This window comes from Mastigoproctus giganteus, chromosome 2 (genome assembly GCF_048544385.1).
Source record: "Mastigoproctus giganteus isolate SK-2022 chromosome 2, ASM4854438v1, whole genome shotgun sequence".
Classification (NCBI taxonomy): domain Eukaryota; kingdom Metazoa; phylum Arthropoda; class Arachnida; order Uropygi; family Thelyphonidae; genus Mastigoproctus; species Mastigoproctus giganteus.
In genome coordinates, this window is record NC_143576.1 from 47,215,882 (window position 1) to 47,239,961 (window position 24,080).

At 41.3% G+C, this 24,080-nt stretch overlaps 1 protein-coding gene across 1 annotated transcript in view; it reads right to left on the minus strand.

Moving 5' to 3' along the window:
* LOC150089289 (uncharacterized) overlaps window positions 1–24,080 on the minus strand; it is a 273,741-nt gene that overhangs the window by 84,823 nt on the left and 164,838 nt on the right. Inside the window, exon 3 of the mRNA XM_090368468.1 lies at window positions 13,903–13,996. Coding sequence (XP_090224594.1) covers window positions 13,903–13,996 — 94 coding nt within the window. The remainder of the gene's footprint in view (window positions 1–13,902; window positions 13,997–24,080) is intronic.

The window sequence follows — 24,080 nt, forward strand, 5'->3', positions numbered from 1 at the left end:
CCCCAAGTGCCCAGTCTACCTTAAAGCCAAAAGCATATACCAAAATAGAATCGATTATGGGGAAAAGAAATAAAGAGTATAATATAGCAATGATTAAGATAATCCAGACTAACACGCAATGAGCCAAAATAGTGGCAGAACAAATTCGGGTCAGGGCCGATGAGGAAGACACCGACGTAATCATATTTCAGGAGCCATACGTTCACAAAAAGTGGGTGTGGGGTATCCGCTGCAATATAAGTCCGTCCACACGGAGGAGGACACCCCATGGGCAGCGGTCCTAGTCAGAAACACCAAAATCACTGCAACAAAAATAACTCAACTGTGCACGACCTGGGCTGCCTGTGCCCAGCTCATCATAGCACTAGGCTCCCTATATCTAGTGGCCCTTTACAGCTGGCCAGGACAGGAAATTGAGACCATAATCAACTACCTGCCCTGTCTCCAAAACACTCTACCGAATGAAAAAATAATTATAGGAGTGGATGTAAACTGTCGCTCTCCACTATGGCACAGCGTTACTGCCGACAGAAGAGGAACAGCAAATGGGCAGCAACTCGGAAACTATCTGGTAGGATCCCAATTTGTTGTACTGAACCAACCGCACCAGCTGCCAACATTCTGCAACACCCTCTGGGAGGCCACCATCGACATCACACTAGCAACTAGGAACCTGGCGAACCGCGTGATCGACTGGAGGGTGGAAGACGCTTGGACCACCTCGGACCATCGGGTCATCACCTGCAAAGTAAGAACAACGCTGCCAAGAACAACAGCAATATACAAACATCCCACAGATACGCAGTTGCCAATGTAGATTGGCCCCAATACAAAGAGCTAATAACTATAGCGGTTAACAACAAACCTCCGTCCCTGGATCCACAGAATAATCGGAACGAACTGTAGAGGGCAACTACTAAATTGATGACAGACATCAGCAACCAAACTATCAGGAAGAAACACCCCCGGCTGGGCGCAGTCCCCTGGTGGACCCGGGACATTGCCATGCTCCGGCGACAAATGAATAAGCGTAGGAAGGACTTCCAGAGGGCCAGCAAATGAGGTTGAAGCCCTGAGGCAAAGATATAGACAAATAAGAAACCGGTACACTGACGCCATAAAGACAAGTAAAAGACGCTCTTGGGAGTCCTTGGTCTCCACAGCAGGAAACACTGACCCCTGGGGCCTTGAATACAAGGTAACAACCAATAGACTGCCCGGGGGGGGAGGTGATTGCTACCACTAAGACTCGGCAGGGAGACCTCACCACAACCTGGGAGCAGTCGATGAATAACATACTCGACACAATATATCAAAAACCAGATATGCTACCATGCCAGCTCAGCAACAGACATGGGACAGTTAAACGATAACTACAGAAACCAGGCGATTGAGCCCCCCTTCACCCTGGATGAACTCAGCGTGGACACTAGTAGGGTCAGAAATAGAAAATGCCCGGACCTCGATCTTATTGAGCCTGAAATACTCAAGGAAACCGTGGGATACAAGTCACACCTACTCCTCACACTATACAATAGATGCTTGGAAACAGGACTTTTCCCAACTGCATGGAAAACAGCAAATTTAAAACTAATACTGAAAAATCCTACCAAAAATCCAGAATTTCCGGATTCATATCGACCCATCGCACTGCTCCCAGTGGCAAGCAAATTGTTTGTAAGATTACTCCATGTGAGAGTTATAAAACACTATGAAGCGGCAGGCCTACATGCCAGAAACTAGTATGGCTTCAGACCAGGATCCTCAACTGTGGACGCACTGGGAAACTTGCTAAGGTTCTTCCAGGATTGTAGACGAAAGTATCTGCTGCTCTGCTGCTTATCTTTGTTGACTTTGCTGGAGCGTTTGATTCACTTTGCTGGCCTCCAAAGCGTCCTGGCAAGGTTGAGGGAGGCTGAGGTGCCTCTTAACCTCTACAAGGTAATTGAAAGCTATTTAATGCAAAGAAGAGTGAAAATCAACGTACACTATCAAAAAATAACTAACAAGAGAGGTGCACAGAGGATGTCCGCAGGGGTTGGTGCTGGGGTCGCTCCTGTGGACAATGGTCCTCGATGAATTCCTGATGACGGACCTGGGTTCTGTGGCAGCGCACGCCTTCGCGGACGACTTGACATTGACGGTACAGGCAGACTCCAAGGCCCAATTAGAGACACTGGCAAATCAGGCACTGCAGCGGCTGCAGCAATGGGCATGAAAGAACCAGCTGAAAATATCGTCAGACAAGACATCATCGATCCTTCTAAAGGGGACTCTACAACTACGATGACCCCCGCAAATTAAAATCAACAATGTAACCATAAAATTTGTGAGCTAACTGAAGTATCTGGGCGTTATCCAAAAAAATCTAACGTTCCAGCCGCATCTGAAATACATAAGAAGAAAAATCAGAGGATACTCCGGACTGGTAACGAGAATCACAAGGAAAGATTGGGGACTCAAGAAAAAACACTGATGCTTTACTATAAAACAACCTTCCTGCCAGCAATCACCTACGCAGCAGCGGTGTGGTATCCAAAAACGACACTGATAGTCAACAAAAGAACACTAGATATGGCCCAAATGACAACACTATTAAGCGCTCGTTGCTATCAACAACGCGCGCTTGCAGCACGGTAAGTACCCCAGCATTGCAGGTACTTGCTGGAGTGCTCCCTCTGGACCTGGAGGCTGTTCGGGCGGGGCTACTGTTTTTGCTGGCCAGGGGAGTGACCGCTACCCACCAAGGATACACGACTGACCCGGCGGGCAACCTAAAAAACGAAAAAAATAGGCTACAGACCCACCTCCTAGATCTTTGGCAGAGAAGGTGGACAGAGACTACAAAAGGCGAAGGAAAAAAAAGATTTCTACCAGACCTCCGGAAAATATACCAAAAGCAGCCACCGTGGTACTTTCCATATGACAACACTATTAACCGGACACGGACCCTACAAGGAGAAGCTGTTTGGCTCGTTGAGAACCCCAACATAGTCTATGATTGTCAACAGTATGAAGAACTCAGAGAGCTACTAATAACAAGGTTGAGGTACCTCCCAAAAGGACTGGAGCACCACTTCCTAGAGACTGAGGGTGAATATACGTCGCTCTCCCAGTATGCGCAAGACCTATTCACCAGGAGGGATTACCCAGATATTACCCTGACTTCTAATCTCTCTTGGCACAAGCACATTACAAATATTGCTTCCTCTGCATCTAAAAAACTTGGTTTTCTCTTTCGCTCTCGGCGTTACTTTTCTTCCAAACAGCTGCTCACTCTGTACAAATCGCAAATCCGCCCTGCCATGGAATATTGTTCCCACATCTGGGGCGATGCCCCCAAAACCTCTCTCAGGCTTCTTGATTCCATTCAGAAGAGGGCAGTTAGGTTAATTAATGATCCATCTCTAACAGAGTCTCTCCACTCGCTGTCTCATAGACTATTGTTTCGGCTGCATGCCTCTTCTACAGATACTTCCATGGGCACTGTTCTTCTGAATTGGCTTCTATAATTCCCGCTCTCTCTTTCAAAATAGTCCGAACACGTGCCGCCACCAGCCAACATCCATTTAATGTTCAACTCCAAACTCACAGAACCAACTTTTCATCTTCCTCGTTTATTAATTTAACTGCCGTTTTCTGGAACAACCTTCCTTCATACCTATTTCCTGAAAATTACAGTCTACAGAAGTTCAAGTCCAATGTCAACAAATATCTTCTTTCATCTTCTCAACCTCCAACCCAAGCACGACACTAAGTACTATAGGTTCTAATACCTCTCGTGTTTGTGGTTTACATATTAAAAAAACAAAAAAAAGGAGAAAAACACTAATAGCTATGTACAGCAACGTACATAGAGATTGACAAAAATCGCCGCCAAATGTGACAGAAAACAAACCCGAATGTGACAGAAAACTAGTACTTGGACAAGAAGAGTGCTGATCACACGGAAAAGAACAGCAAGGACGGGGCTTGCCCCATGTGTGACAAAACAGAACAGAACGCAGCATAGAGAGTAGAGAACAGACTAAACGCAGTACAGCTGCAAACAGCCTGACGGCGATCTGAAACCATCCGGCTGTTTGCAGCCCTAGCCCTCTTTACCTATTATTCCCACTTCCTTGGGGGGGGGGGTGAGAGGGGACGTTTTATGTCCCTCTCCTCCACCCCCACTCTGGTGGGGCATGGGCATGCCCCAATGAAAACTGGGGCTATCTACTCTATTGGTTCCGTATTTCTGTCTTTTTCCGCCAATCTTTGGTCTCCCTCCCCTCTCTACCTTCATCATAGCGAAAGCCCCACACATCAAAAACTCGGCCTAGCAAAGCGATATTACCCCTATGATAGCACAGATTTTTTATTTATTTATTTTCTTTCTTTATTTATTTTCTTTCGTTATTTATTTTATTTTTATATATTTTATTTTATTATTTTATTTATTTATTTATTTTTATTTATTTTTAAATTTTATTTATTTATTTTTATTATTATTTTTTTATTTTTATTATTATGTTTTTTAAGGTCCTAGCCGCCGAAATCCCAGGAAATTAAGCGTCAGGACCTGCCAGAGTGAATCTACAGCTACTGGGTTCTTGGTCTGCCTCCACGGGGCGTTAGCGGGACAACATTGGGCCTCAATAGGGCTCCAACGGCTAAATGACCAGATGAAGAACGGTACAGAACACTACACACGAACAATTCCCACACACTTTTAAATCTCTGGCATTTCCCAGTGAACTGGTTCACCCACAATGAAAGCGACGCGGAGATGGGGGAAGCCCCTGGTGCCCTATGACAACAACACACACTTACGCTATACAACATCGTCTTAGTACAAAAAAATCACTCCATTCAGAACTCAAATAAGAAGACTATCCGATAAAAAAGTGTCTCTGTCATCTAAGCGAAAAATACTGACATTGCAGCATGAGGAAGGTTTAATCACAACTCTGTTGTAGCTGGCTGCTCTGCTGCTAGGAACGTTATTTGTGAGATGATGAATTCTGTGGTGAAAAGAACGGTTCTACAAGAAAAATATTACCGGTCTCGATAGTGAAATCTCTGAAATTTTGAACGGTAAAAGTGTGACGGACAGCGAAAAAGCCAAACTTTATCTAGATGCTTTACAGAAATACCTAGTGTTTAATAAACAAAATATGCCCGCTCCAGTTTCCGTCATCCCAATGGCATCTGTTAGTGATGAAGACAGTATTTTGTTATTCCTTCAGCAATGCATCCATTCTAATGAGAAATTGCTGATGACTTTCCGTAAGAAACACGGAGTTTCTTGGACACCGCAAGGAGCAATTCTAGTGCGCGATAGTGTTTTACCAAACACAAATATAGGTGAACTGTTGTCCGATGTACTTAGAAAAAAGCAAAAAAAAAAAAAATGAAACTTTGCCAGCAGATTACAACGATGTCAAGCCACTGATTGCCGCAGCTCCAATAGGCATAATTAAGAATACTGAATGGTTGACATATTGAAGTATTTTTGTAAAAAAATAAAAACCAATTTAACTATGTCTGTGTTTTGTACCTTTTTAAAAACATTCTTTATATATATATATATATATATATATATATATATATATATATATATATATATATATATATATATATATATATATATATATATATATATATATATAAAGAATATATATATGTGCATATATATATGTGCAACCGATAATTAATATAAAATTAAAACATATGCCAGGAGTATGGCAAAACTGTAGAGCGAAAATTTAATATAAAAATTAAATCAACAGGGAGGGGGAAAGTAAAGGTAACAAGACAGAAATTGTAGCTGAAAGCCTCCAAATAATTTTGAAATTCAATTAAATCCAATTAATAGTAAATCCATATTAAAATTTAAAATACAAGGCCAATTATATAGAAATTCAGCGGCACCCCCCCCATGTAATTTTAATATGTTCTGAGAGACATGAAATATCACCAAAAAGGGACTAAACAAACTACTAAAATAAAACAAAGTAACAAAATAATAGGACTGACCATTATCGACGGAGAACCACAAGGCAAATAATGGTCATGGAATCGCTGCATTTCAATAACTAGACAAATCGTCGCAAAGGCGAACCGATCGAAGGACCAAACCACCTCTGATCGAACCACAAATGCAGAATATGCAAATCCTCTGCATTTGTGGTTCGATTGGGGGATGGGGGTGGTTTGGTCCTTTGATCGGTTCGCCTTTGCGACGATTTGTCTAGCGATTGAAATACAGCGATTCCATGACCATTACTGGCCTCGTAGTCCTTCGTCAATATGGGACATAATGGTCAGTCTATTATTTTATTACTTTGTTTTATTTTAGTAGTTCGTTTAGTCCCTTTTTGGTGATATTTCACATCTCTCGGAACTTCGGAGTGCGAAATGCATAAGGCGCCAAAAAGCGCAAAGTATTTGCGAGTATAGTGTTTTTCTGCATAATCTGGTGTGAAAGGTCTAGCTGGGATTTGTTCTGAATCGACATTAATCGTTAGAAAATTTAAATTGAAATGTTCGAAATTAAAAGTGTTTTTATCGTAATTTCCATTATATAATACGCTGTTAACAATACCGATAATTACGCAATTCGGAATGTGATCCATACTTAGGTTATCGAGAATCGCGTCTTCAAAAATTATTTTTAACTTTTGCAAGGGCTCTGTCGAAATTAAAGAAAATTTGCTTTTAGCAAGAATTAATCTCAATTTCATATTAACTTGATGAAAGAGATCTAGATTCAGTCTTCCCAATAATTCGACTGCTTTTTTCGATCCAGCAACGACTTTCTGTCACTGCAGAAGCCCCATTTTAGCGGTCATGTTTTCGAATGTTATGGCAGAAGGATCACTGTCACGGTAATACTTCTGTGTGGGTAAATGTGTTTTTTTTTCGTCGCTTCCATAGTTCAGTAGGGTCTCCAAATAACTGCGGTGGGGATACAAGTTAACGATTAGCTTACTAGGGTATCTTGTAAATACAAACCAACTTGACTGAAAAGTGAATGCAGAGGCAACCTTGGCCTCGGCTTTGAGCTCCGTTCCATCTTCGCTTAAAATTTTCACTTTCAAATAAAGCAATGTTCTTGAGAGATCCAAGTAATGCTGGCTGCCGGCGACGTAAAAATCGAGAAGTCCTGTATCCAAACTCGATAGAGTTTGATAGCTGGCATATGTGCTCTTTTCGTGCGACAAGTTGACTGGGCAGACACAAAATAAATCCAGGTCGGAAAAAAGGCACTCAGCCATCATCGAAGATATCTCTTGTTCTGCGCCTCTTGGTACGAATGACCTTTCTTCTCTGACGAGATCTCCGTTTTATACTGCTCCCTACCTATCGATCGATGAAATCTTCAGTCTTATGTATGAAATTACTTCCGGCTTCTTTAAACCGCACCTTACCGGATTCGCGAATGTCTTGACCACTAATGACATCTCTAAACATCCCTGCACTGGCTCTTAAAATTTCTCTTCCGACCGTCTTTGCTATCGGTTTTACTAAAGGTGTAGTGAATTTAAATATTAATCTAAACAGTCCGCCCAGTCCGTAACCCCTCTGAAAGGCAGTACCCCGAAATACAGTTGGAATTCCAAACCCAGCTTGCAGACTGTAGTATTCATGGAAAGGAGACAGTGCCATCTTTTCACCTGAAGTGAAGCTTCAACAGTTTTCCCTGAACGAAATGTCAACCTCTCACCAGTGTCAGCTCTTATATCAACTTCAATATTTTGAAAATCTTTTACTGCAAGGGGATAATAATCGATCGAGGTCTATATTTTCGTGATAGTATTAGAATTATCGTATGTGGCAGGAATAAATCTAAGAAAAGGCAAATAAATGTCGCCCACTATGTGAGGAGAAATGATGTTAGAATATATGTACAATCCGTAGACACCAATTCTAATATCAATCGGATATTTGCCTTTAACAGTGCCTTTAAGTTCGGGTCCGTTTATATCTTCTTCAAAGCCTAGGAGCTGCCCAAGATGGGATGGGATTTGGGAAAATATAGACACACATCGTCGGATACACTGATCTTGACTTTTCTGTCTGCACCCTGTGCAAATAAACATCCGGTGGCATTTTAGAGAGCGGTAAGTAGTTCTTTTACAGTTCAGTAATATCCACGTGGAATGCTGACTAATTTCTTTTCTTGATCGTTGCTTTCAGCTGTTTACAAATATAATTTTTTTTCCAAATGCAGTTTTAGCAGGGGGCATCGGATGTAATAATAGACGTGTACCTGCAGTTTGCCATCCATTGTCAGAAATCTCAATCTTTCTCTTTTTATTGCGTGTCTTTCTATCACGGAGATAGTCTTCCTCGTCGATAGGAAGCAAACCGTCTCCTGAATGGGGATGCTCCAAGAGAGTGTGCAGATCATTTGGCATGTAAATAGAATATTCACCTTTTACAAAAATAACAAAATGCTAGTTAGCACACCTCGATTAATAAGCTCTGCGCAAAAAATTGTATGACCTCGGTGCGTCTGGTATTGCATCCGAAAGCTGCTCTACTAATGCTTCTTGCGTTGCAGGCAAACACAGGCGCGTTTTCACAGTACATTCAAAATCTGCATGCTGGACATCAAAAAAATTCCTCGACAATAATATTATTAAACTCATCGTCGATATTGTCGAATTCCGATGGTAAAATGGCCCACAGTCCACTCCTCAGGTCCTAGATTGACAGGATGGGGTAGTCTCACAGTATAGTGTGACTATCAGTTTTCTGGAAAAACGTCCATGCTGGCAGAACTAGGCAGCATTTAGGAATTCCATAACTAAAATAATTCGGGATCATCGCTCTTTCTAATTGGCGTAAGTTTCCACAGTCCGTCAGCCAACCTTCTAAAAATTGTAGTGATCTTTACACTTAAACAGTGATCGACTCTTACACAGTGAAAGAACTTCTGTCAAATCCACTCTCGAAAAGGCAATGGCTAAATGAATAATTATTTTGCTTCCATCACAGCTTATACATCTGCTTGTGTGGCTCTGGAAATGAGAACGTACCGCGTTTTCAAGTATTTCCAAAAGAAGCGATTCTGTAGGGTCTGAACTCTGCTTTCTTGTTTCAAGTAAAGTGATATATGAGAAACAGTCAGGCAAGTCTATATCCGTTAGGGGGGGGGAGGAAAGTTAGTCTGCCATTCTAAAGAAAGTGCTCTAGTATCTAGATGCATCCCGTCTCGTGTTATGAAAGTCACCGTCCGATATTCCAAGCAAGAACTGGAGCTGCTTGACTGTTCTTTGAAACAGATGGCACAATAAAAATTTCAGGACTGGTGGTGGTGGCAAAGCTTATACGCTTTTTCAACTGACTTCTGCAACGAATCGACTCTGTCTAACTCATGTGGTTCCAAGTTAATTCTCTTTATCGTCGGAATACAGGTAGAATTATGCGAACTAAACACGAATGGCAACAGTAGCCGCATACGCTGAGCCGTTTGCTGGAACTAATTCATTCGGAAAATGTACAATTCCCTACATCGATATCCACAGAGGGCGTTGCAATCAGTAATACAAGCACTGTAATTAATCCTACTGCAAATAAAATTATTATAAACGATGCAATTCGGATTAGTTTTTCTGCATACGATCGCCATTTCACCAAAATTTGCCTCTTGCCACGATACATTCTTCTCTTCAATACTCGATCAATGACATAAAATTCGGGATGGTCTACTTTTTGCAATTCTTCCGAATAAAATTTGATTTTTGGCTTGAAATGCAAAGAACATCACCTTTGACAAAGAATAAACGTCAACGTCCAAGAGGTAGGCATGTGTCACATAAGCGCCTCCACACCTCTGATTCATTAGAAAAAGTGACATCAGCCGGCCCCATGCCTATTGTTCTATGCTTAGTATCTAGATGCATATCTATTTTTGTGAGAAAAATGTCTCCACATTCTCTCACGTATCGTACGATGAAACCTCTCAACTAGGCTTGCTTTTGTGTTGACATACGAAGAAAACAGATGAACACCTTTTCATTAAATTCTGAACATGTTTCAGAATTTATTCCAGAACTCTTTTCCTTTATCGGTCTGTAAATAGTAGGGTGGAGAACCAGCACGAAACACCTTTGATAAAGCCTGTGCAACCTCTAATCCGCGCTTAGTTTTTAGGAGAACCATCCATGGTTGAAGCAATCAATAACAGAACAGATAAAAGATATTTGAATCCATCATTGAACTTTGCTGTCGAAATCAAATCAACGAGATCACATTGATACTGGTGTGCAATACCGCTCACAACCGTTCATAACCGTTTGAAACGATGTTTCACATATCTATGTAGTGTATAAACAGCTTGTGACCGACACCACTGTTTCATAATAGACGGTCTGAGGCTAACGGCATTCTGAAAGGCAGGTTGCCCCGCAAAGCTCCATGGCTTTGCGGGAGAGTAATAAACGCTATACAGTCGTTCATTCATTATAAACTGACACTGAAATAGTTTAAACATAGTACATATTCATATACTGTATAATCAATGTATATATATAATCATAGAAAATTCGTTTTGTGTAATCAATTGCATATTGTTCATTACAAAAAATAATTCGGGTGTAAAAATGATAAATTTTATAGTAAATATGATAATTTACATTTGTCATAATAAATGATGACATATTAAACTTAGCTTAACATTGCCTTATTTAATAAATGCTGGGCCAGCAAGAAATAAAAAAAAACCATTGTATCCCTGCAATTGGTTTGTCGAGTCTTGAATAGTAAGCTTAAGTTCTTCGAATAATGCAAAAGGACTGCATTTTTTTTTATTAACTCACTGAGAATGAAAAGCTAATCCATCTCACTTAAGTACCTTAAGTAGACTGACAATCGTAGCCCAATTTCACACAAACTTGCTTTAGAGACGATGTTAAAATCTCTGCCAATATTTGAAAACATGCCTGTGCCCATGCAAAACTTCTAGATGACTGCTAATGCTGCTAGCACGATAAATTAGGGTAGAAATGGCATCAATGTCGACTTCAACAACTTTATCTTGAAGGGAGAAACAAACAACATCCTCGCTTGCTACTACCTGGCAAGCCCCACCAAGGATAAAGTCTGCTTTTCTACCATAATGTAAGCATCTTCTCAGAGTAGAGAGTGCGATTTTATAACGTCCCACACATCCGCAGATAAAGAAATAACGGTATTTGTGATTCTATGGAGATTTCAGGATCGAACTCACTAAGGGAAACATGGAATCAAACTCTTCTTCACAACACAAACTGCAAATTTACACGAGACATAGCGAAAACAAAACTGAAGTCACTATATAAAAATGCACTCGCAAAGCATATTGAATGTGTATCGATTAGAAAAATTATATATACCCTCTTTGGAGAAAACCACGAATGAGAAAACGTTAATGACCCTCCAATCAAATGGGATTAAAATGTAGTTGGACAGGCAGATCCAATTACAAAGGTGTATGGGATCTACGTAATAGACAAGAAGTTTCCTCATAGCTTTATTGTAAACAGCTCCTCAAACTAGCTTTTTTAATTTCACATCTGGTGCTCAAACGTGACTGGAATCCCATTACGTCACTTAATTGATATTTTTGACTGATCAGAAATCATATCTACCCCCAGACATCATTTTATTGACGATGCTGTGACAGTGTATGTATAGGCGCCTCCGTAGCCAGGTGGGAAGGAGCAGCAGTGTGTAACACACGCTTCTTGATTAGACCGGGGTTCGAGCCTGTCACCACCAAATACGGAGGATGCGGAAAGGTCAGGGAATGACCACCGCATATTCTCGGAGTAATATGGCCTTAGTTGCTAATGCTCCTAAAAACCAAATAACAAACAAACAAACAGTGTATGTAATTAGGTCAGGGCCGTGGGAGAGAGGGCTGTCGATGTCGTCCGATACCCGTCCAATCTACTCAAATCAATTACGAAATGCAAAATTCTTCTCTTGAACAGCCTTAGCACATTTATTGGAAAAGAAAGTTTTAGATAAAGGAAGATATTTTAAGTTGGAGTGTGGAATTAAGACTATAGAAGAATAATTTCACTGGCACGATATGAGCAAATGTTGACATCAGAATATTTGAAACAGTAATCCGACCATTTCGCATTCTGAAAATCCAAACAATACGAGGTTGAGAATGGCCACGAGAGAAAGATTCTTTAGGAGAAGAGAAGATTACAAAGTTGTGATCTGAGTTGCCTAGAAGACCACTCACCTCGACCGTGTACTTAGAAGGGTTTGTGAGAAAGAGGTCAAGAGTGTTGGCTGCGTGGTTAAGGTTGTCTCGTGTTCTAGTATGTAAATAAGCAAGCTGTGCACGGTCGTTAGTAATTGCAAAAGATTCAGCATCTCGAACAGCTGGTTGTGTGTGGCTAAAAAACGTAAGCCGGCTGGAGTTGTGAACATTAAAATCACCAAAAAAAAAAAAAAAATTACCTCAGTTAGGAACGTTGGACTAGAGAGAGTGAAGTTTCAAACAGAAGAAGTCAAAGAGTTCAAAGAGATTAGTGGAGTTGTGAGAACGATAGATGCAACAGGAATCATCAAAGGTAGTGCACACTGAGGTTATAACTTCTCCACCTCACATAGTTATTCATCTATGATGTCCTTTTCCACTTAGTAGCACTATGCCACTAAATGGAAATGGACATGATTGAGATTAGAACTGAGGTTATATATATTTGTGAAATGAACGAGGTACTGTTTGCTGCGAGGTTTAGATCTTTTCGCAGATATTTTTGTTCTATTAGTTTGACAATTCATGTTGTATTCAGCAGTAAGACAATGCGACGAGGACATGTTGTATGAAGTGGTGAAACCATGTTTAGTTTCTAGAACAAAGCTCCAGCAACCCCTTTGATGTCTTTTAAGGTTACGATGGCGAGATCAAATCTTTCTTACGTTTCGAGCTTTAAAACGGTGTTCGCCGGACGTTGTTCAAACGGTGTTAAAACCTCCAATAAGTAAATTGGTGGTATTGCACCAGTTGATGAGAATAAACTATCACTAAGTATTGCCTGGTAACACAGACGGATGTCTTTCCTCCATGTGGTGTGGGCGGCGCACTTCAATCCTTGTTTACGTTGGTTCGCTCCTGAGTGGTCGCCTACATTGTGCTAGGTGCCGTATTTCAGAATTTGAACATGGGGGTTAGTAGCAGTCTCACCATTGTGAAGGTACAAGCAAAGGATTTGGATGTTACACACCTGCCATATTTTGCCGAAATAAGGTTCATTCGACTGTCACTTGAATTCCATCGAATATCAGTTCCATCAGTATTTTAGAGTCCTAGGTAGCAAGCGCAGCTTGGCATACCTGAGAAAATGTCTGCGACAGCCTCAAGGATCAACTATAACAATGGCAACAAGATTCGAATGACACATTGGTTCTACGTATATTACACGTATATAACTACTAAATTTCTAGGTAAATTAAAAAAAAAATAATAATGAGCGTGACTAGGACTATAAAGCTGCTTAATGAATACGATTTAAAACGAAAATTAGGTCAATAAAATGGCAAAATTCTTCAAAACTTATCCTTTTCTAGGAGCTGAAAATTCTTTGACTAGCACGTGGATACTCCCCACCCCGAGTTCTTAGAGAGACTTGGGGAGATTAGTTTGAAAAGTAGCATCTCTTCTGGCTTTTGTGGCAATGAAGTCAGAGAGGTGATTAAAGAACAGCAGGAATGATGCAATAATTGTGTGCAAATATTATATTCTTATTGTGAACTAATTATGAACGTTGGTGTGCAAGGTGGTTGTGCAAATGTATAACGAAAATATTTTTCTTGCTGACATAATCCGGTTTGAATCTCCCTTTCCTGTTAGTTTTCGTTTTCACGGATTTCCGATACTCTTTGATCAGCATATTAAGAACCAATACTCACCTGATCTGCATTGGCAAGGATCATGTTTGTCCAAGTAGTGTTCAAGCGTATCCCAGCCTCCTCCTACTCGCACCATAACATGATTTCGAAGGATCTAGAACATAAGGAAGGACTTATTGTGACAGTACACACCTCAGATTTCAGTCTTCACTTCATAATGTATATATTAGATATATAATATTTATTATAAAATTTCTTAGCGCAATTTTTAACTGATAGTATGGGTGTCCTGGATATTGCTGAAATAAATGCTTAAGTGCGATTTATATTAAAAAAAAATAATAATAAATAAAAGGAGTCAATGATCAAGGAAATTTTCAAAATTGTCAAGGTGAAATACATCAAATGTATATTATTAACTGAACTATATTATATCACTAGTCGGCAAAAAGAATTTTTTTTGTTTCGCTTCCTGTTAATTTTCAGGTTGATGATTCTTGTAGATTTGTGGTTGATGAATTCAAATATGTCAACCATCTTGTTGTAACACCCACCAAATTTAAGGAAGAAGGGATTACAGTAAAAATATTTCTAGTAAAAACGTTTTCATATATTTTAAGAAAGCGTTACATACAGTACTAAATATTGAATAATGAACAAGTTATTAACCTCATTCTATTTACAAGAATGTTTATCTGATAACAAAACACTAATTTTGTCTTGTTTTGCCTTTTATAATTGTCCATTTGTGTCTCCCGTACGAGATTCCAACAGCAGTCTGCCGACATATTTGGACTCCATTTCCCCTGGTATCTTTTCTGGAAAAAAGATACCAGGAAGATTTAAGAAATTTAACGAAATGAGAAATTTTAATTACTGATCAGCTCTTTGAGAAATACCTTGGCGAAACCTTCCAGTTCATCGGAGACCACTCTCAAGTTTTCAGGGAAAAAGTCTAAATGGGAATGTAGGAAATTAATCTTTAACGACAGTCTTGGTTTTCTGTCGTTAATCTAAGATATTTGAAAACTGAGAACTTCTTATGCACATATCTGAGTTTTTGAACATATTTTAGCATTAGCATTTGTAGTGGCCAATGATACAAGAAAGAGCTTATACACCATCGGACAAAAAAAAACTCAACACTACTAATTTCATCTAGCCATTCCTCTAATAGTTTTTCGAGTTCTTTGAATTTATTTTAGCTATCAACTTCCATAACAACATATAGAAGTTTGTTCGAGCAATAAATCATCAAAGGCAGGCAGACTAAAGGCAAGCTTCCGCACACCTATTTTGCAACTGTCCATCTTCAATTTGAATTTATGCGCCATCACTGTGTGCAGTCTGAGCAAGAGGAAGAATTCAATCAGCATTGAGCTTGCTCCATCCATTCAAAGCTTTGTCAAACTAATAGAGTAAGCTTATCTGTGAAAAGATCTAAACCTCCCAAACACTTCCTAGTTCATTTCACAAATATACGTGGTCTCAGTTCTAATCTCAACGATGTCCTTGTGCATATGTCCGTTCCGATATTCCCTGTCAGAGACTTGGTAATTTGGAATCTCCTTTTTTCGATTTTCTCTCGCTTAAAATCTCTCTACCTCATTGTGCGAAATTCATCTGTTGCCTCTACCGTTCTCCCAACTCCATAATCACTTGTAGCTCTCTGACTTCCTCTCTTTGCAACTTGACTTTATCCAGTTCAACTTTCCTAACAATGAGGTAATTTTCCTTGGTGATTTTAATGTTCACAACTCCAGCTGGCTTCCGTTTTCTAGTCACACCGACCCAGCTGGTCGAGATGCTGAGACTTTTTGCAATTACTAATGACCTTACACAGATTGTTCATTTACCTACAAGAATACCAGACAATCCTAACCATACAGCCAACACACTTGATCTTTTTCTCACAAACAACACTTCTAAGTACACGGTCGAAGTGAGTGGTCCTTTAGGTGTAAGAACCCAATTCTTACACTTATCCTAGGGAATGTTATGTAATAAATATTATAACATAACAAGAAAATATTTATATATTAAATAATATTATTTACATAGCATGATTTTCAGCTTAGATTTCGATCGCTCTGTACCGTACAGTTAAGTAGGGGAGGATTAGCGTAACAATGGGGGGTAGCTGGACAGGGCACAAAAGTACAAAGGGAGCACCGTAAGGGCGGTTCAAGTCGCTATAAACAGAAAGTGGGCAGCTCTTTGGAAGAAAAGAACAAGGGAACCGACTCCCCCTTGTGGAGAGGAAGAATTTTAAAGACTAAGAGGGTGGAGGGGATCCTGGATGCGGCATACACCGTGTGGAAATGACTAGCTGCTGGATAAAACAAACCGAACAAACCGACTCCTTGAGCACTTACTGATTTCAAGGAGCGGTAGAGAAAAAACAGAGTGGACTAATAAGGGGTAAGTGCATTGGAATGATCACAAGGAAATATCTAGAAATTTATAGACGTCCGGAAGTTCATCGAAGCTTCTAGAAATTTCGAGAAGTCGGATGTTTCCCCAGGAAAGGGAAGGGCCAAGAAAACGACGGAAGTGGGAGAGAGCGAATGAGAATAAAGGGATGATGAAGAACGAACTACGATTGGATCAGAATAGAAGGGGTGGCTGAAGCAAAAAGGAGATGGAACAGGAGGAGACACAGTTCCAGTTTTTGACAGTTTGGGAGTTTTTGGAAGTTGGAGAGTTCCTGTGGGTGTGCCTGAGTGATGTGCGGCTGGAAAGAAATCCCGAGAAGTGCCGGGAGAATCGCTGGAGAGTAGCGGACAGAGGGAGTTTAATTTAAGGGAGTTTTTGCAGTGAGAGAGTTTTAGAGTTTTCTGGAGTTGTAAGAAGTTTTGAAGAAGGTGGGAGTTCTTGTGAACCACTGGAATGTGGTAGTAGGAATTGAAGCAGTTTGTCGCAAAGTCAATTTGTTAGGCAAGTTCTGGGAGAGGTCAGCCGCAAAGTAGAAATAGGAAGGAGATGTCCAATGGAAGATGGAAACACATATGCTGGAGCTGAGTGATAAGGATCGAAAAGTCTCGGTATAGAAAGATAAGGAAGAGTTATACAGTCTGGCTTCTCGATAAAGCAGTAAGGAGAGTCTTGATAATTTTATTATACACCCGAGTATCGTCGAGCTGATCAGACACCCAAAGCGGGCAAGAGCAACCCATTTATGGAGAAAAGAGTGAGTTCCTGAACGAAGGAGAATTCCTGTAGATGAGCAGCAGTTCCTTAGCCGATGACTAATTCCAGTAGGAGTCTGATGATGCCCTATATTGATGATGATGGCCGCCCCTGAGCTGAGAAAAAGGTTATGTAAAGAAGGATCCACTAAGCTGTTATGTAAGTACCAGATAATAGTTTTAAGCCTGATTTGAAGGAAAGGACTCTAAGGAATGTTTTAAATTAGTTGATAGTTGATTTGATATTGTTTAGCATAAAGGGAAGGAGAAAGTTCATAAGATATAGATATATGCACTTCATCACAAAGATAAGTTAATAAGCAAGGAAGATTTAGATATATGTACTCGAGACTAGTATGTTTTAAGTTGAGACTATGTTCTAAGCACATGTAATTATTTTGGAAGGGATAATTAAAGAAAGATTATAGCGGGGATTTATAAATCTAGGAAAATGCACATATAGGTGTTATGCTCACTGCTGTAATCAAAGTTGGGAAGTTTAAATTGTTAGAAGACAAGAGAATGTTATGAGATGTAACCTAAACCAGAAGGAGAAAAGGCAGAAAGACATGAAGAGACATGATATATGAGTTGTGATTATGTTTACATCTTAGCACACATATAATGCTAGTAATTAACATAATACCCAATTGATGATGTATGATATATTCTTTTAATGTATATACTGTGAATAAACAATATTGTATATGTTTATCAAGTGTAGTATGAGTCATTCTGAATACTCATCCAGTCCAGAGGAGACATACACGAACTACTATTCCCCCAGAATCTGTGATCTTCTGTGCAGTATACAAGTCAGGTGTTAATGTGGAGGGGGGTAAATTAGGGGGAAATTAAACTGGGAAATACAAAGTTAAGAGAGGTGGGTCTGAAAGCTTAAAGAGATTTATTAATAACAGAAATAAGATATAATAATAAAGAATTCTATTCCCCACAAAATAACAAATTCCACCCCCCACATATCAGATCACAACTTGGTGATTGTCTCTTCTACAATAGAGCCTTTATCTCATGGCTATTTCCGACCTCGTATTGTTTGGCATTATAAGAATGCAAAATGGGATGACCTGCGAGATTTCTTTTCATCTTTTCCTTGTTCGGATTACTGTTTCAAAACTTCTGATGTAAACGTTTGCTCAGATCGTGTCAGCGAAATTATTCTTGCAGGAATGGAATCCTTTGTTCCACACTCCACCTTCAAATCTCGTCCTTTACCTAAACTTTGGTTTCGCAATTAATTAATTAATTAACTTCTCCACTAATTCTTCTCCACACAATCAGCCCAAGGTTCAGTTCTCTACCCCACTCTTTTCCTCCTGTATATTAATGACCTTCTTCCATTGACTGTAAATCTTATCCATAGTTTTGCCGACGATAGCACATTGCATCCCACTTTCCATTTTGAGAAAACCTGCCCTGCTCAATCAGCTTCAACTTCTAGAATATCCGCTACCAATTCCTTAAATGCTGATCTCCAGATAATTATCCAGTGGGGCAAAGACAACTTAATTGATTTAAATCCTTCTAAAACTCAGTCTTGTCTTATATTATGCAAAAAGGATTCTTCTGCTCCTTTGCATATCTTTGGTGACACTCCGATTTCTAGGCAAAATGATATATCTCTTTTGGGGATTACCCTGACTTCTAATCTCTCTTGGCACAAGCACATTACAAATATTGCTTCCTCTGCATCTATAAAACTTGGTTTTCTCTTTCGGCGTTACTTTTCTTCCAAACAGCTGTTCACCCTGTACAAATCGCAAATCCGCCCTACCATCGAATATTGTTCCCACATCTGGGGCAGTGTCCCCAAAACTAACTGCCTAACTGCCCTCTTCTTCTAGAAGGCACTGCCCCCTCAGGCTTCTAGATTCCATTCAGAAGAAGGCAGTTAGGTTAATTAATGACCCCTCTCTAACAGAGTCTCTCCACTCGCTGTCTCATAGACGTACTGTTTCTGCTGCATGCCTTTTATACAGATATTTCCATGGGCACTGTTCCTCTGAATTGGCTTCTATAATTTTCGCTCTCTGTTTCAAAACAGTCCGAACACGTGCCCCCACCAGCCAACATCCATTTACTGTCCAACTTCAAACTCACAGAACCAATTTTTCATCTTCCTTGTTTATTCATGCAACTGCCGTTTTCTGGAACAACCTTCCTTCATACGTATTTCCAGAAAATTACAGTCTACAGAAGTTCAAATCTAATGCCAACAAATATCGTCTTTCATCTCCTCAATCGTATAGTACTTAGTACCCATGCACGGTACTAAGTACTATAGGTTCTAATCCTCTCGTGTTTGGGGTTTTCATAAAAAAAAAAAAAAAATGCCTCAATCAGATCACCTTTCAGGTGCCTAGTCTCCAGATCCTGCAATTTGCAAAACGTAAGCCTTTCTTGTTAAGAGCAACTCTGTTCCCCTCACCAGTCTCATTGCCCTTCTCTGTACTGATTCTAGCAGCTCAACATCCTTCCTAAAATGAGGCATCCAGACTTATATAGTACTGAAAGTGTGGCCTGACCATTGCCTTGGGACATGAATTTTTGGTTTTGATGGGGGGTTTTCAAAAGGGAAACTAAGACCAAATTTTTACTGTCACAGAAATTATGTAAACGTAATATTTTTCTGGGTATGTGTTAGAAAAGTTTGTATGAATGAACCTGCTTTAGAAAATTAAATAGGTCAGGTAGATCTGCTTTATCGCTAAGAATATGATTCATATCTAATGCATTTTTTTTTTATTAGAGGAGGTTAAAAACTTGCCAATCGGGCAGCTTGATTGTATGGACAGTCAAGGAGGATATGTTTCGCTAGTGGGACAGGACAATGAGGATCCTCACCTGTCAAAAAGTGAGGATCCTCCACAACAAGTGAGTTAGCTGCTTGATCAGCCTTCTCATTTCCCTGGATTCTAGCATTCCAAGGAATCAAGCAGAACCTTACTGTTTTGTTGTATTATGTGAGATTTATAAACTGTGCTCTGATTTCTTTCAAAATAGCAAGTCATACTTCCTATTTTGTAATTCTGCATAGTCAGCTAGTGATAATGTGTACAGTGATTCAAATTTTCCTCCACTTTCAGAAGTAGAAATTACCAAGGATGTTTTACCTTCTCTTAATGACAATAGATCAACTAGTCTAAACTCAGAAGCTGTAGCAGGGACTGTGATTGCTGTTCTAGTTTGTGTAACAGCATTAACAAGTACTGCGATAAAATTTCCGCATAAACAGTATAATGGCAAATGTAGAAGTACTATAGAATGAAACTTGAGTTCAGACAACTGTAGATACCTGGATGATAACCTGAGAAGTAGGTCTTATCTTAATACATTGGTGTGCAAAACTTAAGGACCAGTCAGGTTTTCACCTGTAGCTTCTCACAGGAGTGGCTTGGATATGGGAAAAGCATACCAAAGGAGCCTTGTGAGGTACAGAAATGAAGAAAGAAACAACACCGACAGAATAACGGAAACAAAACGGTACAGAGAGACTTTATTCAAAAATAGCAACATAGCACTGGCTGCCATAACACAGATGCATCACTACCAAAGATGGAACAAAGGGAAGCGGTAGTCTTCAGTAGGAAATATGGCCACCCCTAATGTCAAGTACAAAGTACAAAGTACAAAGTATGTTGAGGGTCAAACGGCACCAGGAATTTCTCCCATCTCCGCGAGTGTTCGCTGTATCGAGGGACAGTACTCTGTCAAGACCAGAGATTTAAAAGTGTGTGGATCATGTGTTGTGTAGTATGTTGTGCCCATTGTTCTTCTGGCCTATTGGCCGTCGAGCCCCTGATGAGACCCGACGTTGTCCGTACTATGCCAACGAGGAGGCTGGCCAGGTGTACCTTGAAATTTATTATACTCTGGCAGGTCCCGCCGCCTAATTTCCTGGGATTTCAGCGGCTGGGTCCTATAGAAAAAAAAAAAAAAAAAAAAAAAAAAAGATAGATAATCGCGGTGGTATAATTGCAAAATCGCTATTAAGTTGGTATGTGGGGTTTGTTCCCCGAAATTACCATGGGATTGTACGCTAAAATGACAAGTTCTAGAGGCCTAATGGGGCGGGCAATAATTTTGGTGCTAATTTAAATTTGGATGCGTGGGGCTTTCGCGGTGAATAGTCAAAGAGAAGGGTAGGGAGACTGAAGGCTGGGGGGAAGAAAGAGAAGTAAGGGGCCGATAGGGTAGATGGCCCCTGCAGTCAGTGGGGCATGCCCATGCCCCACCAGAGGGAAAGGGGGATGGCAGGAGGAGGAGAAGACAGCGAGCCATCTCCCCCCCCCTGCCAAGGAATAGGAGTGAAAGCAGGCTGGTCAAGGTTGCCAGCCCAGATCGCCATATGGCTAGGTGGCAGCAATGTGCTGCAATCATTTCTCTGAGCCCTTGCATGGTAGTATCTGGGAAGGTTTCCGTGGTTGTGTAGACATTCTGCTGGCCTGCACGGCATGGTTGTTTACTGCAGTGGTTGAGGCTGTGGGAGCGTCCTTCTCCTTGTGAAGAGGTCCTGGGCCAGCTGCGCGAATGCCTTGTATGTGTCAGCTTCAGTTATGGCGAGGTCTTCTTGATTACGGAGGTTAAGCTGTGTTCTAGTAATGAACCTGCAATAGAGGTCCTCATATAGTGGGCAACTGTACATTAGGTGCTCCCACGTTTCACGTTCACCACAGAGGCAGAACGGTGTATCACTCAGTCCAAATCCTTGTAGTTTGTCTCTAATGGCCCCGTGTCCCGTCAGCAGGTAGGTGGTGTAGAGTCCTGGTGAGAGCCACGGTGGATAATTCGGGTATACCAGCCGTATGTTGGGTAGAAATTTTCTAGTTATTGCACCTTTGCTGGAGGTCTCCCAGCGGGCCTGCCAAGTTTGTTGGAGGTAAGCGGAGAGACGGCTCCTTTCTACTTTGGGATCATTTGACAGATCTATGGTGTAGTCGAGGCATGTTGCCGTTCTGCCTTTGGTCAGTTGATAGAGTAGCCCATGCTTAACAATCTCCAGGTCCAGAGGGAGGGATCCCGTTAGAGCCTGGAGTGCGTGGGTACTTACAGTGTTACATGCTCTCGAGATGGTTAAGAGTATGTGTCGCTGTGTAGTCTCCAATTTTTTCCGGTTCACTGCAGTGGTAGCCTTGCGATACCATATTCCAGAAGCATATGTAATCGCTGGCAGGAAAATAGCTTTATAGTAGAGGCTGAGGGTTTTCCGCCTCAAACCCCATTCCTTGCGTGTGATTCGCGCAAAAAGTGCGGAGTATCCTCTAATTTTCTTCCCTAAGTGCACTATATGTGGTGTAAAGCTCAGGTTTTTGTCTAGTACGACTCCAAGGTGCTTTAATTCGGTGGTAAGCTTGATTGTGTTACCTTGTATCTTGATTTGAGGGGGTCGTCTGGTGTCTAGGGCTCCTTTTAATAATATAGATCTTGTCTTCGAGGATGAGATCTTCAAGTTATTGTTGTTAGCCCAGTCCTCTAGAGTTTCTATTGCTCTGTTGGCGGTGTTCTCCAGTTGCGCCCTAGATCCCCCAGGCAGCATCAGAACCACATCATCCGCATAGGCTAGGGGAACGACGTCGCCGAGTTCCAGGTTCAAAAAGCCATCTAGAACCAAGTTCCATAGGAGTGGGCCCAGGATTGAGCCCTGTGGGCATCCTCTGAATACTTCTCTTGTTACTGAACAATATGGTGCTCTGACTGTCACGAACCTATTCGACAGGTAGGATTTGATGACTTGATACAGATTTGATGGTAGGTTGGCTTTCCGGAGTCGGGCCAGGACGCTTGGCCACCATAAAGTGTCAAACGCCCCAGCAAAGTCTATTGCTATGACCAGAAAGTATTTCTGATCTGAGGTAGTTGCAGCATTTGTAATATTTTCCAGGACATCCAAGGTTGAGCATCCCTTCCTAAATCCATATTGTCGGGGTGACTGCAAGCCGGCTGCAGTGTAGTAGATCCCTATTCTGTTTCTTAATAAGTGCTCAAAGAGCTTGCTCAGGACTGATAACAGTGCTATGGGTCTGTATGACCCCGGAAGGTCCAGTTGTTTGTTGGGACTTTTGGGAATGAGGCACAAGTTTGCAGTTTTCCAGGCCTGGGGGAACAGGCCTTCTTTGAGGCAGTGGTTGTATAGATTAAGAAGCACCTCTGGAATGGTTTCGACGGCTTTCTTGACAATCTCTGGCTCCAAAAGATCAGAACCAGGAGACTTCTTGTTTCTAATCCTCATGGCAGCTGTTTCCAGTTCAAGTTTGGTGAAAGGTTCTTCTGTTGCAGTCGTGTAGTAGGTTTCATTGTCTGCACAGAGGGTTATCTGCTCTGGGGTAGAGGGGGCAAGATGGTCTTGAAACATGGTATCCATGATGTTAATAATTGTTTCCTGCCAGGTCCGGGTATAAGTACCCTGCCGTGTCCTCGTCGCTGGTATGGTCTCACCCCTGGGGAGTTTGTTTGTGGTTACTCTGTATACCACACCCCAGGGGTTATCATTCCCAGTGGTAGAAACAAGGTGTTCCCAACTGCGCATCTTACGCTGGCGAATGGTTGCCGTGTATAGGTTCCTTGCATCTCGGAAGTTCTGTCTCAGTGCCTCCACTTCCGCTGCCGGCTGGGAGCGCCTTGCCCGCTGGAAGAGTTTCCTTCTCCTGTGCACCTCCTGCCTAAGCCTCTGTAGCTCTGGAGACCACCAGGGTACAGCCCCCGGGGTTGGGTTTTTCTTTTTGATAGAGGTGTTGGCAGCTTCAGTGATGAGACCAGCGACCGTCATCTGATGCTGATCCGGGCTGAGTCCAATGATGTTCAACGATTGGGCTGCTGTGGTCAGTGTGGCTTGGAAGAGTGGCCAATCCGCCTTCTCTATGGCATATCTTGGCTGTGCCTGCCTCACTGCTTGGTGTCGCCTAAGGGAGCGCTGGAGCTCAAACGTGATGGCCCTGTGGTCCGACGTGGTCCAGCTTTCTTGGACGGTCCACGATGTTAGGTGGCCAGCGAGGGATCTGGTAGCCAGAGAGACATCGATTGTGGCCTCCC